General features: G+C 44.6%; 1 protein-coding gene across 2 annotated transcripts; it reads left to right on the forward strand.

The window, feature by feature from the left end:
* Positions 1 to 1063: 1063 nt before the first annotated feature.
* Positions 1064 to 18197, forward strand: ptpn9a (protein tyrosine phosphatase non-receptor type 9a). 2 transcript variants are annotated; one of them, XM_068312195.1, is made up of 13 exons: positions 1064 to 1564; positions 7780 to 7923; positions 10932 to 11021; positions 12037 to 12161; positions 12824 to 12929; positions 13561 to 13671; positions 13749 to 14065; positions 14155 to 14242; positions 14350 to 14419; positions 14866 to 14944; positions 15023 to 15173; positions 15531 to 15738; positions 15839 to 18197. In XM_068312195.1, the coding sequence occupies exons 1-13, from the start codon at positions 1532 to 1534 to the stop codon at positions 16027 to 16029; spliced, it is 1713 nt and encodes a 570-aa protein (XP_068168296.1). In that variant the 5' UTR covers positions 1064 to 1531; the 3' UTR covers positions 16030 to 18197. The 2 variants fall into 2 exon arrangements, with proteins under 2 accessions (XP_068168296.1, XP_068168297.1); XM_068312196.1 differs by lacking the exon at positions 10932 to 11021.
* The last annotated feature ends 318 nt before the right edge of the window (positions 18198 to 18515 follow it).

Raw genomic sequence — 18515 nt, forward strand, 5'->3', positions numbered from 1 at the left:
TCACCAGCTTTGTATCCGCTAACCGATACTAGAAAACGTTATATTAGCAACATTTATATTAAATAACTATCACCAACTTCTATTGAAGTTAACTAACTCGATATTGGCCAACTGTTAGTCGGCTAACTCTGCTTCAGCTAACTTTATCTGCTAGATCTGTTTCAGGTACAGTATTAGCTCTGTTTAAGCTAACTATTAGATAGCTAGCTTTTGTTTTGTTTTTTCAGCTAACTCATGGGCTAACTCTTTACCAGCTAACTCTTTATGAGCTAGTTCTGTTTCAGCTAGCTCTTTATCAGTTGGCTCTGTGTCATCTGACTGTCAGCTAACTCCTTATCGGCTAACTCTTGAGCTAGCTCTGTATCAGCTAACTCTTTATCAGCTAACTCTTTATCAGCTAACTCTATCATCAAACTATTTATCTGCTAACTCCATCAGCTAACTCTTACCTTCTAACTATCAGCTAACTCTTTCTCAGCTAACTCTTGAGCTAGCTCTGTATCAGCTAACTCTCTATCCTCTAACTCTTAGCTTCTATCAACTAACTCTTTATCAGCTAACTCTCATCAAACTATTTATCTGCTAACTCCATCTGCTAACTCTTTATCTGCTAACTCTTTATCTGCTAACTCTGATAATCTGCTTGTAGATTAGCAAACTCTCTTGGTTTATTTCCAAAAAATCTCTAATCAAATCTCAAATTTTTCCTTGGAATCAGAACAGATTAACTTTTCCCCGGCAGATTAATTTATAATTTACGTCCTGTTATCAATTTGTGGACATAAATCAAATTATGGTCAAATCTCAGTGAACTAGTTGACAAAACAACACATTTTGAGTAGAGGGGAATCTTATTTAAATGTTTGAAAACTTATTTTTGTCTTCTACTCCCTTCATGTGTCCGGATGCAAACTGACACTCAGCATGGGGGGGTTCTTATGATGCAAACTGACACCCAGAATGGGGGGGTTCTTCCCTCCCTTGTTGTCCTGTTTTTATGAATGGAGGCGGTCGTGAGCTGCGCTGCGTTCTGCCGCTGACCACCAGGGGGCGGAGCGACCCGCAGAAACAGCCGTCTGTCCCCGCTCAGGGCCGTTCTTCCTCTCTGCATAAAGGCGACGTTAGGGGCGAAAAACTCGCTATTCATGGCGTGGGCTTGTCAGCGGGCGGCTCTCCCGTGTGCGTGAGGTGCGGTGGATGCGGAGCGGGACGCTGTCTGAACACTCTTCCCATCGACCGACGCTGAACCCGCGTCTAGGTGCTGGTTTTGTGTTCCTCTTGTGACACAACACCCGCTGGTTTTCTGTCCGGACTGGATGGAAGACTGTTATCCAGTTTGTTCCGCAAGACAAACGCAACATTCGGGCTCGTTCTGCGGCGTTTCGATGCCTTCCAGTGGGATCCGGAGGGACAACCCCTAACCCCCGTTTTTCCACGAGGGACAGACGCGCACACACACACACACACACACCGCCATCTCCCACTTCATGAGAACGACTCGTCTCGCTAAAAAGGTGAACTGGCGGGGATCATGGCAGCTACTCTGTCGCTGGAGGAAGAACAGGTAGGCCTCGGCAGCCTTTCACCTCTCTCTTTTTTTTTTTTTTAACTGTTTTACATCGCCCTAAACGCTCCAGTCCGCCCTACCTGGAGGTATTTTTGCCTCTGCGCATTACCGTGTGCGCACTGGGGCGAGTGGCAGCGCGCAATGGATCCGTTGCGAAATAGTCCTGAAAGAGGAGCGGAAATGCTGGATCGATTTCTGGCGCTTCGGGCTATCAGTGTCGTTCCATCAGTTCAGATCCTCTCCAGGCTGGATTCACCCCCCCCCCCCATCAGCCTCCAAAAGATGTGAAACAGTCATGTTGGGTGGTAAAAGTTGCTGGTGGGGAGGTTGCAGACCGAGTCCGGCTCCAGATTTGGCCCAAACTTGATCTGTCTCTGCGTCACGTTCTCACTGAAACTAGTTTCATTGATGAACTCAAACGAGTTCCACCTTGCTTCCTGGAATGTTGTGCTAAAAAGTCCTGGAGTGGTTTATTCCCTTTTGTTGCATTCAAGAATATTTATCTTTTTGGTTATAAAAGCTCCAACTTGGTAGTTTAAAAATGGCCCTTAGGTCTGGGGGGGTTCTTTTGGTGATGGAGACAGGACTGGTCAAATAACAGATCTGGATCATCTGCTGGATTCCTGCTGTGGGCAAAAATGTTCACCCCCATTAAATAACTTGGCAAGCAGGATCTGGACCCAAACCGCCTTCTAGATCTTGTGATCCAGAATAATTGAATTGGTCAAATGTTGTTTTTGTTCACTAATGTCTAGACTAATAATAATAATACAAGTGTTTTCTGAACTCTGGGGGCAAGTAATTATGAGACTGTTTGGTGGGGGCAAATAATGTGGAAACAAGGCTGCCGATTGTTGGAGGCTTGTTAATCGGTCACTGGACTGATGAAATATTTGCAAATCAACTGATTTCTGCTTCAGTTGTTGTAATTTTTGCTCAATTCCTGCAGATTTAACTTAGTTTTTGGAGTAAAAGTCCCAGTTGGTTCATTAGGATTACCAAATTTAACATAGACCAAAAAAAGTGAGTTAGGTGCACCGTCCTAAAGGTAATGTTTATAGTCTGCAACGTTCATGAAGCCAAAGGGAGGATTTAGTCCAGGTCTGCTGTGTGAGATGTTACTTTTAGCTCGGTGCACCCAACAAGATGGCGTTTCAGCCTTAATTATAGCGTTTATGCTGTAGTTTAAACGTTCCCAGTTGGCTTTATAGTAGTTTAAACCAAACCATATGAAATCTCCATGTGCTCCTCACACAGGTCTGGTCCGGTGTGGGGATAGCGCCCGTTATACCGGCTGGGTTTAGAATCTGTGTGCGTTGCTTCTTCTTTGGTGCTGCTCGAGCTCTCTCCTTCTCTTCTGGCTGATTCCTCATCATCTGGACAGCAGAAAGCCTTATCTTTATCTGGCTACTCCATTTCCTGTGTGAGCCAGGGCCCCCGCTAGGGTACCGGACGCCTTCATTACATCCGCCGCCTTATGGGGGGTGCGTGTGTGTGTGTGTGTGTGTGTGTGTGTGTGGTAGGGTAGTTCTCTGGGGACCATACACAGAGCAGTGGAACTTCATTCTAAAGGCAGCTGTTAAAAGCATTTCCACTAAGACTGGGGGGCTTATGAGTGAGAGTGTGTGTCTGTCATGTGATTTAAGTGTGTATGTGTGTGTGTGTGTTTTCAATCTACTCCCAGGAAGCAGTGGAGTGAGAGAAATTGGGGAATAGGGAGAGAGTAGCATTATTGACTTCCTGTTTTGGTATTGACTCGTGCCAAATGGACACATCTGACGTGAAGCAGAGCTGCTTGGAAAGAGCAGTTCCTATAATTGTAAATAGATTAGCATAGCATCCGTCATCATCAGGGGCCCAGATCAACCCTCCTCCTACCGGAGCAATAAAGAGAAGCATTAGCCCCGTTAGCGGGATGGAGGCGTTGTCATGGCGCTGTAAAGACACCCCCCTTTCCCCCCAACATGTCTCATTAATGGAGCTCTTAATAAAAGGCTTTCCACGAGAGTCAGCCTCTAGAACATAAGATTTTTTTTCTCCAACATGATTGCCCAACTGCACCATGGGTAGTTCTGTATGTTCCCATCAGAAAATCCATTGTGACATCATTGTTTTTAAAGCAAATGTGTTGAATTTCACTGCTTCTAGCTGGTTATAAGGCCTTTGTTTGGGTTTGTTGTTGTTGGTTAGTCAAAGACAGTGATTTATGGTCTAGATTTGAAGATGACCCAGAGACAACCGATGGTCCTTCAGCACTGGTTTGCGCTGCATTGGTTTCAGCGCTGTGGTGTTGCGTCGTGTTGAGCAGAGCTACTCATCAGGAGACGGTTCTGGTCGGCTGCAGGGATCTACTGCACCAACGCTGGAAGCAGTTGCTGCATAATAAGTCTGAATGGGATCATGTGGGATGGAGGTGGTGGAGTCTCCAGCATGGACAAAGGCATTCGAGAGACAATCCTTTGATTAGCTGTGTCAAATTATTAATCGATTTAGAATTCTCATGAAGTAGCTATCAGGAATTATTTGTCTCGCCACATAAAGCTTAAATATATTACCATTAATCTTGTTTAGCTAGCAGTTCAGTGCCAAAATTCCAAACATTGGCAGTTCCAGATTCTAATATTAGTGACTTTCCTTGAATATTTTTAGAATTTTTGGACTTTGGAAAACACCAGTTTGTGAGATTGTACGGGATGATCACTGTTTTGATTTTTTATCTTAAAAAAATGAGTAATAATATCCGGGATTTAGCCTCCGTCTCCTCCTCGTAGCAGTTTTCCTGTTATCCGGTTCTAACAGTGAATTCTCTGAAGTAGGGTCGGTGTCTACAGGCTTTGGTCCTGATTTTTTAGGCTTTTTGGCAATAACAGAAAAAGAAAACCCAACCAATTCATCCACTAACACACAGCGTAACATGTTCCTACCACAGTGAACCAAATCAGTTAGTTATAGGCAGTCATTGGCAGCATGAAGAACCCCTGACAACAAACAGGATTGTCATAAACTTATTCAATAATAGTTTAATTTGTTCTTTGACTGAGCTCATAAGTCAAACAGGATTTAACTTTAAAGTAACTAAAATCATTTTAATCTGTTCCAGCTTCTTAAAAAAAAGCCCCAAACTCTAAATTGTGAGAAAAAAAAATCATTTTATCAACCAATAGATATGCAGACTTGACCCGTGTATAATTAATTATATTTGTTACGTAAACAATGATAAACTATGAAAAACGCAAAAGTCAGGAGAACACACGAGCTACGTCTTTACTCCACCAAAAGAATGAGATCCGGTCTCACTAATGTTGTATCCATCCGCCAACACGTGGTAAAGAACGAGATCTGGTCTCAGCTGATGTTGTATCCATCCACTAACTAGCGGTGGTGTCCTGAAACACAGCTCATATCTCAAATAGTTTGTATGTGGAGCAGCTCGTATCTCGAGGTCCTACTGCATGTCCTAAATACTAATTGTGTACTCGCGCCAACCTCTTTAGTATATTTACATTTAAACGAGACTCTATGAGCCAGAATTAAGTGTTTTAAAATGTGTTATTATGAACTCTCCTTGCATATCAGAGCTGGAGCAAGTCAAACAAATATTTATGCATCCTCTAGGATTTGAAACAAGTCACTCCTCCGCATCGTGTCTTCCAATGCAGTCTTGTGTGCTATCATGAAAACAAACCCGTTCATCCTCAAATTCCATTCTAGCGGATATGGCCCCTAATGCAGAAAAACCAAACAAGACTGGCTTCTCCAGGAACAGAGGGTCACTGCCTGGGCTTGGCAGGCTCTCCTTAAAAGGCTAAGGGAGAAAGAGCAGCTGTCAGACCATTGAAATGTTGGAAACCCGAGTGTACCTGACAAAATCTGACAGGAAGTTGTCTTTGGCTAACGTGGAGGATTAATGCTTCACGGTGCAACAACAAAGAGCAGACAGCCCACACTCGTTGGAACTTTGTTTTGTGTTCAAGAGCTGATTGTTCATTGGGTGAAGTTCAGAACAAAATAGTTATCAGGGTACTTGATTTTAATTTCACTGAAGTTTTAAAAAGGGAAACGGAATGAGTTTATCTCCCTTTTATTCATCTTGCTTATTCAGCTGATGGATTCATTTGAGCCACATCAATTGTAGTTTGAAGTTTGTGAGCTTTTTTTTACTCTGGAAAAGCAAAACGACTAACAGTACATCTACACTAACATCTGGACTTTGTGAAGCTGCACAATTGGTATCCATTTGTAGGCCAAATAAACCTCCCTTGGGGGTGAAGGGGCCAGAAATTAAAGATCTTAAGCACGATCTTAATTCACGACTCCTTTTTGGCCAGATTACCTACCCCTCCCTAGATGACACCTAGGAAAGAAAGTCGGGACTGCTGATGCATAGTGTTGCAACTGTCTGCATTGGTTTGCCCCGTCAGGTGCAATCATCCCTCATCTCTTGCATGTTAAGGCGTTCGAGCCGGGCAGAAGCTGCAGGCCCTTCTGTTTGTGAAAGCCCTGGCTTTCCTGGGGGGGGGGACAGTGGCATCCTGTCTTCAGGCTCGCTGCTCCTCAGTAATCGTTTTGTATTCCTCAAGAGCCGTGGTCTCCCAGAACTTGACTTCCTGTCTCCCATGCATGCCCCTCCGCCGCTTGGCTTCGCCAGAGAAGCGAAACCCTGTGTTTTGAGCGTGGGCTTTCACTGCCTCCTCTGTCACCTTTAAACGATTCACTGGGGAGGGTATAATCAGAGCAGAGTGGACAGGAAGCCCCCCCCACCCCCACCCCAAAGACTGCAAGTTATGTGCATAAGTTACTCTACAAAATTAATGCAAGGCTTCTATAATAAACGTGTGGTATGAATTGGATCAGTACCGACTGGGTCCAACCTGCAACTTGGCCCCACTGGTTCATTCTGAACACGTTCATTTTGGTTTCGCCCACAGCCGGTGGCTTTTTTGTGACAGAAAAACCTGAAATCATACTATGGACTGAACTTTAGTGGTTAGAAAATGGGTCAAGTTAGTTAAAACTAGTAGCTAAGTAGTTCCTGAGGTGGCGGAGACCAAACTAGAGCAACAAAAAAAACCAAGATTGAATATTAGCTCTCTTTCAGGGATGAGAATTTTTCACTTTTGTTGTTTCTGTGACACATTTAAATCTGAGGACATTCATTCATTCATTTTGTGTCTGATGCAGGAGTTAAAATTTTTTATGATCTGTCTGCATTGTTTTCTTCTATGTCCGTTACTGCAAACACAATAGTCGCACCACCAAACCCGGATCAAAATGTACTAAAGCTGTAGTGTCGGACTGTAAAATTTTTTTTTTTTTTTAAACATTTCCAGAAATGTGTTTTTGTGAAGTTTTGTTCCGTACAAAGTTTGAACAGGAAGTGCCTGTCGTGTTATTTCCTGTTTTAAAAAAAAAAACCTGTTAGTGTATATTTTTCTTACTTGGAGCTGAAGGTGACAACCGCAGCACCTTATCTCTGGTCACGTAGCATCAACGTAATTAATATTTCTCTAGTAAATTGTGTGAAAATAATAAATTCTTCTTGTAAAACCTTTGATAAAACTCTCAGAAACAGTAAAAATGTGATATTATTTCAGTCCTACTGAGACTTCATGTCAATCTAACTAGAAAAGCACCAAGAGTCTTGTTGACCTTGCAGGCTGTTTAAGTGAATTGAACAGCTTGTAATCACCAGGACGATAACATCAGTCTTCATGTTTTCCACTTCGCTCTTCTGAAGCTCTTTCCTGTTGGCAGCATCCAGATTTCAGTTTCAGAGTTTTCTCTTGCTGTTCTTTTTATCTCAACAATTCACTGGAATTTTTAGTCACTTAATGGCTTCCATGAAGTGGCAAAAACTTCCTTTAAATAGCTGTGGTCAACTAAGGAGGAGAACCAACATAGTGGAGGAGCTACTTCTATGACCTGTGGTTTTGTTTGGCTGCACAAATTACACTTCACACATTTTATTTTGTACATCCCCGTTTATATGCTTTGCGCAAACACACTCGCGGCGCTGCTTTCATCCTGCAAACTGTACAACCACACAAGAAACACTATCATCGACATCTCACCAGGCCGTAAAGTTGTCAGATATTCCGCGAGGCGCTTCCTCTGAGGAAGCATCGAGCTTAAGGCCCAGTTTCACTTCCTCCCGTCTTGACCCTGTAATTACAGGAGTACAAAATGTGTGAGTGCATCTGTGTCTCTTTCAGGCTACCAGACAGTTTTTGGAGGAAATCAACAAGTGGACCAGTCAGCATGGAGTATCGCCATTGTCCAGGGATTTGGCCGTCAAGTTCCTCATGGCTCGCAAGTTTGATGTCCTCCGAGCCATCGAGCTTTTCCACAGCTACAGGGTAAGAAAAGCCTTGTCATGTTAGCATTCTGCTAAACAGCAGTTAACCAAGGATTTCTTACCTATGAACTGCACATCTGATCCATTCGGAGTGCAATTTCATTGTCAAGTTGGGTTGTTTTTGGGGTCATTTATGTCTCGGACGTAAATAATTTGGTCCATTTTCAACCGTGTGTTGTCAAATTCCAAATGTTATCCGAAGTTGGGGCTTTCACAAATACAATCTGCTTCTCACAAGGTTTAGGTTTCATTTGAAACTTTTTGAAACCATTTTGGCCACAATGACTTTCTAGGCAATCAGAGCCCTTCGGCTCCAGGCTAGCAGTTAGCCATCAGACGCTGCCGGTGAGCGTCGGTGGCCCAGTTTTTGCAGCGTTTCCCATGCAGTCTGAAACCACTTGACCCTCATCAGCACTTTCATGGCCTGATTTTTGAGCTGTTGGTGAGAAAACAGCATCTTATCGGTTGTTCGCCGTACAAAATGATAACAGAAATTACTCCAATCAAATGGCACACAGAAAAATCTGACATTTCAGTCGCCACAACTCAAAAAGTTTCACAACATGTCCGTCTGGAATAAAAACTGATTTGAAGTGGATTTCCAAGCACATCCAGTTTTTAAAACTGTCAAATAAAGACTACTGCCCCCTGCTGGTGCGGATGTCCTTCATTTTGAGCAAAGCTGCAAAAATCTCTGCTGCAGGTTTTTGAAGTTTGGCTTCCGTTTCCCGGTCAGGGTCAGGTTCTCGTCATACCCGCGTTTGCACCAAATGGCGTCCAAGATCTCTGCAGAGCGCGCCATCGAATGTAGAAATACAAGTTGACCCAGATATTATACCAGACCCAGAGGTGGGAAAGTAAACGTAGAAATATTCACCACGCCCACAGCGCAGGAACACAAGCCAGTGTCTTCAGAGGCTGAGCAAGAGATGAACAGATGCACCAAAACCCTGGGGCCGGAGACACACACACACACACACACACACACACACACACACACACACACACACTCTCCAGTGAGCTATGCACCAGGGAGATATTTCAAGAAGCAGCATGCTCAGCTTCCCAGAGAGTTTGAAGCTTATCACGGAATAAGTGTTCATTGGTCGCTGCAGCGGAGGTCAGGAGGTCAGAGTAAATGAGGAACATAACGTTTCAAAGGGAGGGTCCGCCGCGCCGGCATGTAAACCAATATTAAACCCAGCGATGGACGTGAACGGTTCCAACGTATGCATCATAATTCGATTAGGAGCTGGAATGTGGTTCATGTGTTCAATTATTTTTGAAGATCTTTTGATGCTTCGGGGGCTCGGGGGCCACTTTATGTCCCTTCTGAGCTCTACGGATCTTCCTCCTATTAGTTCTGTTTGTTAAACACCTAGCAGGACCAGGAAGCCTAAGATTACATGCATTCAGTTTATCCAGAGCGCCTAACGGGATATCTGGATGTCTCCAGGGATGTTTAGAGGCCTCCTTAGAACAAAGATGAGCGTTGGAGGATTCACAAATGGCAGATTGTGATCGACCGCAGCAGAGAAAGGATGTCTGCTCCCTACTTTTCCCTGAAATAGTCTGTGACCTCTACGATATTATTATCATCAAGACGAAACCTCAGGGGTTGGGCCTCAGGGCCTCGTTCGCTTTATGATCCCAACAAACTATTGAGATACTAACAAAGAAGTTCTCCAACGAATGCCAGGGAGTCCAGAGTCGCGTCTCATTTTGTCCCTACATGGTTCTCTGGAAATTGCAATTCAGGCCAAATTTGAGCACACAAAATGGGATTTATCTGCTTGGATATGCTTCGGTTTATCCGCCGCAGGAAGTAGAAAGTTCCCAGATGTCTCAGACTCTAATGGCCTGAAGGCTTGGAGATTCTCCCACCTCGTCTGTTGGTGAAGAGACTTCGAGGTTGGGTTGGTTCCTGCAAGGAATAGCTGGTCCTTCAGGGTGACTTTGAGCAGGATTGTTCTCCACAGCTCATTGAACTGGATGCTGTGTCAGGCTGGTGCAGGTAATTCATCAGAACACAGCATTCAGATGCAGGGAAGCCAGCAGCTGATTAGACTCTTCATTCAGTTTCTGCACAAATGATTTCATGTCGATCTGTTTTCTGAATGACTGAACCAGTCTGTCTTTAGTGCTGGGGGGGCTCAGTAATTATTACTGGTTTCCACTGCTGGTGACCATCAGAAACCAGTTTAGGCGTCTACCCATCGATATGAGTCGACCTGCCTGGTGTTACATGACGTGGATTAAAGCTGGTGTTTTTACCTCCGCCTACCACAGTTGGAGGAAGTGATGCAATCACCCGTGTGTTTGTTTGCTTATCAAATGTCAGAAAGCATTTTTTGTGTGTGTGTGTGTGTGTGTGTGTGTGTGTGTGTGTGTGTGTGTGTGTGTGTAAGGTATGGCTACTATCACAACCAGGTAATCTATGGACAGAGGCGAGACACGCCCACCGTCAAAGAGATTTAATGTCTCTGAAGAAACGGAGTTAAATCAGGACGAAGCAGATCTACATCTGCCCGTCTGCTCCTCCGGCGGCGGCGATGATGCAACAGCCGATGATGTCATCCTTCCTTTTTATTTCACATTTCATTGACGCTGGCAGAGGTGTGCAGTTTGACTGCCTTCTGATTCCAACTTTTACTCTCATTGATGTCTCTTATTACCAATAAATTATGACATGAAGCGAAAGACTGGGGCTGGGATCAATCAATCAATCGGTTAATCGATCATTCTGTCCATCCTGTAATGTCATTAAACCCTCGTCCAGATTTTATTTACCAGGTTTATTTTTAACCCTCTCATTCACGTCTACTGTAAAGTAAGCGTCGAACACCTCAGTAGAGAGAAGGGAGGTTTTCCAGGTGGGTGGAGGGTGGAAACCTTGAGGAGAGGAATCCTCCTGGCAGGAAAGTCGGGTGTGGAATTCTCCATTGTTCCCAGAGAGCCGTTACCGTCGCCCCGTCGCCCGGCTTCACCTGCTGCTTCTGTTTTCTTTAGGAAACGCGTCTGAAAGAAGGAATCGTCAGACTTCAGCCTCAGGAAGAACCTCTGCGCTCAGAGCTGCTCAGCGGGAAGTTCACCGTGTTGGTAAGAGCCTCTAAAAAAACGTCTTAAACTGACACGTCTGATGTCATGTGACACAACGTTTAAAGGGTTAACGCAGATGAGACGCTATCTGGAGCGTCAGCCCTCCATGCTGGGTTCAGTTAGATGTTTTTCACGTCTTCATGAACACAGATTCATCATAATCGTCCAGGAAACATCTTGGCATGAGGTCCAGTCAGTAACTTCCAGCTCGCTGTGAATTCTGGGAGAAAGCTCTCCAGGAATTAAGACCCTTCAGCGGTTCAACGTGCCGCATGGACATCCTGTGCCGGATAAATTTAGCCTTTTGTCAGCTGAATCACAACCGTAAGAGATGCTCCCCTTCCAGCACACACACACACACACACACACACACACTCCCCCCTGTGTTTCCTCTCTTCCTCCCCCATTGACGTGCGACATTGGCATTGATGCTGCACATCCTCTGGCCTGACGTCGGCGTTCTCCAGCCTCAGCAGCAGCTTCATATCCTGTCTGAGGTATTTTTAGCCCCCGTGTCAGAACACGGGCTCGTTTGCTTACAGAGGTGGTCGGTTCTCCCGGTTCTGCCGACGTCATCGGATTTAACGTGACGTAAAATCGTATCGTGTGTCCGTCGATGGAAGGAAGAAGTTGTTGAAGACCTGCAGCGTCATTATTGACAGGAATCTTTGCTGCTGCTGATCTTTGGACTTTATCGGGAAGCAGCAGATGCTCCAAAGCGCCCCCCGGTGGCGGGTGTTTGTTCTTGTCGTTGGATTGAACCAGCCTCAGTTTGCTCATTTCTAAAAACTTTCAGGTCATAGAGTGAAAATGATCTACATTTAATTTCATCCTGTTTTTACTAACAGGATTATGCATGAAACGACCCACTTTCAGTTTTGTGAATCCAGATTAAGGAATGGCTCCAGGAATCCAGGAATTTGTCCCACTTTCTTTACAGCGAGGAATTTCCTGGCCTTTTTCCAAAAAGCAGAACCAATTTGCTTGTATAACCTGTTAGTCCTCTGTATTCCAGAGCGCGCGGGACCCCTCCGGGGCCTCCATCGCCCTGTACACGGCCAAGCTTCACCACCCCAACAAGACAGGAAACCATGTGGTGCTTCAGGCCCTCTTCTACCTCCTGGATCGGGCCGTGGAAAGGTGACGACTCATTTAAATCGTTCATAGAGTGTTAACCGATCGTCCACTGCAGCATCCGAAACCCCAAAACACGACTCGGCATATTTCAAAGTTGATTAGTTGTAATATCAAATGTAATCGAGTACTTGTTGCTGACTTGCATGCAGAAGTTGGCTGCAGTTTGACCACAGATCATGTTTTCTTACAATTCAGTGACACGTGATTGACAAAATGCACTTAGTCATTAGTTTTGCTTTTTATTTGGTGCAACTTTTCGTCCCCCCCTATTTAAAGAGTAACGTACAAACAGAAGAATGAATGACGGATTGATTTTGATTTTTAAAAGCACCTCTATTCACAAAAAATAAAATAAAATAATCACATTCACACAAAATCCAAAAGAGATACACAAAAAAAAGGAATTCACATTCAAAAACAATCAATAGTTGGAAAAGAATAAAGTAAACAAAATATAATTGTAATCACACAATGTGGCTTTCCTGAAGTATGAATCAATCAAAAATTGCTGAACGCTCTAAAAAGACATTTTGAAAAAAAAAGAAAAAAAAAATGTTGAAATTTAATTTACTTGGAGATTATTACATGCAGTATCTCATTATTCTGGATTATTATTCAGACGATGGACAGAGACGCTAAACGTGGACGTGTTTGTTTGTTTGCAGCTTCGAGACCCAGAGGAATGGTTTGGTGTTCATCTACGACATGGCCGGTTCCAACTACACCAACTTTGAGCTGGACCTGAGCAAGAAGATCCTCAATCTGCTCAAGGTTGGACAAACACGTCTGCATCTTTTTTATTTTCCCAGAGATACTAACAGGAAACGCATCAGATGCCATTTATGAGAATGACTCCGTCTTTCTGGGATGTTCCTCCATCCTTACCGTTGAATCACGTCCTCCATCCTGTGAAGAAGCAGACTGATTAAAACTGAAGCTGCGTCTTTCAGGAAGTTACCTCCCATTGATTCGGTAAAATGAATGAGTCAGCGAATGAGATGACAAGCGTTCAGATGATTTAATCCATACGCCGCGGCTCCATAATACTCCAGAGTGGGGCTAATTTTGTCAGGTACCTACATCTAAATGATTTGTTCTTTGAAGGGTCCGGCGGTACGTCATGAGGAGTCAATAAGACGGACGCATTAGCATCTCTTCCTTTCAGAGAATAACTAGAACATAAAGTAGAGGAAGCAGAATAAAATACGAGTGTCTTTTAAGAAATAAAAGGAGTGAATGCATTACCCCCGTCAGGATCTGAGGTTAAAGTGTTTCAATTATTGAAAACTCAACAAACTGGCGTGACGGATGGTTTCAGAGATGGGTGAAGGAAATCGATGTCATCTGTTCTGGTGGTGTAAATTTCACTTTATTTACAGTCGTGCTCTCGTCTCTCCACCAGGGGGCGTTCCCTGCCAGGCTGAAGAAGGTGCTGATAGTGGGGGCTCCTGTTTGGTTCCGGGTGCCCTACAATCTGCTCAGCCTGCTGCTCAAGGAGAAGCTGAGGGAGAGGGTCAGTAGAGGAGCTCTTCTTCTGGTGCCACGTTAACATATCTGATATCTAAACGTCTTGGTTTTCCCCCGCTCCAGGTTCAGATGGTGAAAATGGCCGAGCTGCGCCAACACCTCCCCAGAGACTGCCTCCCCCAGCACCTGGGCGGCCTCCTGCCTCTGGACGCGTTCAGCTGGAACCAGCAGCTGCTGGCGGGACAGAACGGCCGGGTGGACCCGGTGGACGAGCTGGTGGGGATCCCGCTGGAGGACGGCTCCATCCACGTCCCGGGACCGGAGTCCATGCGGCCGCAGGAGCTGCTGACGCACCTGGGGAGGCTGCAGCGCTCCGGCATCCACCAGGAGTACGAGGAGCTCCGCAAAGAACCGCCGCCTGGAACTTTTCACTGCGCACAGTCAGTTCACAGCAGCGTCCCACACAAACACCGCCTGCAGACGTTTGGTAGCAAGACTTTTTGGCTCATTGTGAAGTTTGTGTGTGCAGGTCGGTCTACAACCAGGACAAGAATCGCTATGCAGATGTGTTGTGTCTTGATCAAACTAGAGTTCGTTTGAAACCCAGAAGGAATGAGGTGAGCGCCTTTTTGAAATATGTTTCATTCTTACCAGAGGAAAAAGAAAAAGTCCGTGTTTGAGAAGATTTATTTCCATCTCTGTAACCACGTTTTTGTTGCCACAGCGATCCGACTACATCAATGCCAGCTTCATGGACGGCTACAAACAGAGGAGTGCATACATTGGGACTCAAGGTATGACGTCACATCATTTTAAAGCCCCCTGATTACTTTTTTTGTTCATAATTTGGTAATTAAATGGATTTTTTAACCAGAAAATCAGATTTTTAAACGAGAGGGAGGAAAAAAATGAGACAAGTCTGTTCCGCGCTAGAAAGCTCGTAAAAACTGAAGCATTCATGCAGATTCTGAAGAAAAAAAGTTTGACAGTCGTTACGCAACCATCTCCACACCGCATTTAGAGAGTTGGGGGAAGTTTCTTAATTTGGAAAGCTTTTCTAGAACTTCCAGGAAAACTGTTGCAGAATTTTCCTAGACAAATGCAAGCGAGGAATTTGCTTTAAAATTGGGAGGAAAAAAAATCAATATTTCTGTCCCAGATCTTTAGGAGTTTTCCCAGGGAGGCACAGAAACATTTAGTTGACTGTAATGTCCTCTGAACCTGTCGTTGAACTGTGTAGGACCGCTGGAGAACACCTACGGTGATTTCTGGAGGATGGTCTGGGAACAAAACGTGCTCGTCATCGTCATGACAACCAGGTAATTCCATTCGATCGTTCAGGACGGAGACTGAGGACGGTCAGGGCTTCAGTGGACGTTTGGTTTTCTGTGCTGCAGGACGGATGAGGGCAGTCGGAGGAAGTGTGGGCAGTACTGGCCTCTGGAGGAGGGGGGGCAGGAGGTCTACGGTCACATGGCGGTGGTCAACCAGAGGGTCGATCACCACACCCACTACAACCACACCACCCTCGAACTGCACAACACCGAGGTAGGGATCACGGATCGATGTTCGCGCCTTCACAGGAAGCCAGCAGAGGCGACAGGAAGTAGGAGTTCCACATGTGGACAGATTTCTTAGGTGTTTACAGCTGTGACGTGTTGGCTGCTGGAAAATGAGGTTACGGTTATTTAAACGTAATATTGAGTTGTCTGATTGTGAACTTCCTGTTTGGTGTCACGGTGAAGGGGAGGGGCTGAGTTATGTGTCTCGTGCTGCGAACTCGTTCATTCAAGAATATACCGCCGTCTGCCCATTGATCAGTGAAAGGTGTGTGTGTGTGTGTGTGTTTTTATGCAGAGTCAAAAATACTTTTGAATTTAACCGACTTGAAAATGAATCTTGCAGACGTGCGAGCAGAGACACGTGAGTCACTTCCAGTACCTCAGCTGGCCCGACTACGGCGTTCCCACCTCCGCTGTGACTCTGATCGACTTCCTGGGAGCTGTGAAGAGGCAGCAGAGGAAGATGGTGAAGGCTCTGGGACTCCAGTGGGCGGGTCATCCACAGGGACCCCCGATGGTCGTCCACTGCAGCGCCGGCATCGGGAGAACAGGTACGGCTATTGTAAAAGGCACCGTTGCTGTTGATGCTAACAGAATGGGTGACGTAGCGTCGATTTTAAAGATGGACGTCCGTTCCCCTGTCGTCTGCAGGTACCTTCTGCGCTTTGGACATCTGCCTGTCGCAGCTGCAGGACGTGGGCTCCCTCAACGTGTGCCAGACGGTGCGACGCATGAGGTCGCAGAGGGCCTTCAGCATTCAAACGCCGGACCAGTACTACTTCTGCTACAATGCCATCTTAGAGCACGCCCAGAGGCAAGGCCTGCTCCCATCCAATCAGTGAGCTCCACTGACGTCCCAACCCAGCCGATGAGCCCTGAGATTCGAACAGCCGATCTAATAAAACCCCAAAACATGTTGCGTGACCAATTAGTGAGTCCAGGTCTTCACAGACGACGTCTTTTGAAACCGTTTGTTTTTCCGTTGCGATCCAGACCCGAAACGAGACGCTCGAGTCTGATCGTTTTCTCACCACCACCACCAGTGTGACGTGTCGTTTCTCGTTCAACATATGTCAGCTGGTATGAGTTAACATGAACAAACTGCTCCTATGTTGTGTGGTTTGTGCTCAGAAACATGGAGCGATCCGTAAAATGTTCATCTGCCTTTTTATTTATTGATCTACAGCTTAGATTCAATAGTCTGTAGGGGCTGAGAGATGCAGTTCACCCCAAATTAAAAAACCCATCTGGTAGCCGTTAGCCGACGTCGATTATAGCTCCGTTAAATTTGGTAAAACTGAAAAACAAGTGTTATTTTTAAGCGACTTAATTGCATATATGCTTAGCAAAAAGTTTAAGTCAGCAATCTGGTGAAGTTTCTTAGTTCATGAAATTTTTCTTAAAATACGGGATCACCAGGATTCTGGAGTCTTTTATTTGACCCATCTCGTTTGTTTCTTTCAGATAATGCTGCGATGCTTCCTTTTATTTTTTTTACATGAGGCTTCAGAAACTTTTCCTGAACCAAGACTCTTTCCATTAGAATGGGTTGAGTAGAAATTGACTGATTTATCAGTTCTGAGGGAACTGGTCCTTTAAATTAGTTAGCATTACCATGTAAACCACACAGCTGTTGTGAAAGGAGCTAACGTATCTGTAGGAAATTTTTTTAAAAAATCCTCAATAGTCCGCAATCTAGAACTAAACTTGATTTTGAAAAATGTCACGATTGACCTGTAGATTTACTTTAATTTCAAAAGACATAATCTGATGCAAGTGAAATAATCCTGACACAATTTTCCCATCATGCCACACCATCAGCGTTTCTGAGGTAACTTTTGCCACGCCTCCTGTGTACTGGAACCACTGCAGGCCTTGTAGTGCATATTTACCCGCGTTAAGCGTCACACTGATGCTACGAGCCGCTCCTGCAGCGTCTCAGGAGTGTCGTACCAAACAAATCGTACCTGTTGTTGGTTTTCCCCTGAGGCTGGATGATGCGTCCTCCTGTGCCTCAGTTAAGATCCTCCAGTACATAAAGCACATCCAGTCACCAGGCTGTACCCCCTCCCCTCTGGATTCCTCCCCCTGCACCCCCCTTTTCTCGCCCGGCGGCGGTGGCGTGCTTTTAGCGGCTGTAGGAATATATTGTTAGGTGCACATATAGAGCAGTCTGCAGCGACTATGATATATCAACGTGTGTACGTCGATGGAAGTCATCCGTGAAGACCTCATGAGTAGTGCAATACTTTTTGATTTTATTTTGTTTCACAGATCATGTCTTAGCACTTTGGAAAAAAAGATATTCCCAGTGGGAGAATCGGTCAACGTGGGGATAAGACGGGATCACAAATAAAACTCAAATCCTCCAGGTCTACGCGCGACGCTGGGAAAACTTAGTGATGCTTAAATATAGAACATCTTGTGACAATTTGGACTTGCTGTAAACATCTGCTTAGAGCTTTAATGCAATGAATCAAGATGATTTAACAGGGAACGCAAACGAGCGACTCGATCGATTGGGGACACACAAAATCTGTCGGCTCTCCAAGTTCTTCTTGGGAGATTTAGTTGGAGGAACGTTTTCATGATTGTTGTGTTAAAGTTCTACAGACTGTGGTTGTAGTCAGTGCTCTCATCTGGTCCCAGTGTCTTGCCTTTACTATAGTACTTGTACAAAGTGTCTGTCATACATTGCATTATGTTGTTGCCGGGTGAAAACGAAATGTGTTCTTTGCTACAGAATTCATATTGAATTTGCTTGTAGTGAAGCCTTTTTACGTCTGCCATCGTCATGCACTCTGATTTTGGATTTTTTTTTTTCCCCTTTCAACGACGGACGCAAAATGTGCTCCGTTTTATTTTTCTATTGTATTCAACTGTTTTCATATGATTACCCAGGATATACAGTTACCTACATTAATTTTTTATTTGTTTTATTATAACCTATTATCATTTCTATGACTATTGATCAAGCTATACTGTAATAAATACAAACCATGTCAACATACACATTTGTTAGTAGTGTTTTTGTGTCAATCTGATTTTAACTGCCGTGTTTCTCATTTTCCAATCAGGAGCTCATTGATTATGGTGTTTCTAATTTGGTAACCACTGTTGGACTTTCTTTATTATCAAATATTTATGGAGACTTCATTAAGAGAATGTATCAGGCACTGAAAAGAGGTGTAAACACAAATAGTCCTCTTTTGGTGTTGTGCCTCTTTATTTAAAAGTCCATTCTGGAAGGTTTAGCAGGAGCCAATCTGGTTGAGGATTACTGAACAAATTTGTCTCAGCAGTTTTGTCCCTTCAGTGTTTCTGTAGA

This window comes from Antennarius striatus, chromosome 4 (assembly GCF_040054535.1).
Source record: "Antennarius striatus isolate MH-2024 chromosome 4, ASM4005453v1, whole genome shotgun sequence".
Lineage (NCBI taxonomy): Eukaryota > Metazoa > Chordata > Actinopteri > Lophiiformes > Antennariidae > Antennarius > Antennarius striatus.

Bases quoted from the DNA above. Each gene is read 5' to 3' on its own strand.
- ptpn9a (XM_068312195.1), top strand. From the start codon at position 1,532: ATGGCAGCTACTCTGTCGCTGGAGGAAGAACAG. The intron at 1,565-7,779 runs GTAGGCCTCGGC...TGTCTCTTTCAG, and splicing joins TGTCGCTGGAGGAAGAACAG to GCTACCAGACAGTTTTTGGA. The intron at 13,672-13,748 runs GTCAGTAGAGGA...CCCCCGCTCCAG, and splicing joins AGGAGAAGCTGAGGGAGAGG to GTTCAGATGGTGAAAATGGC.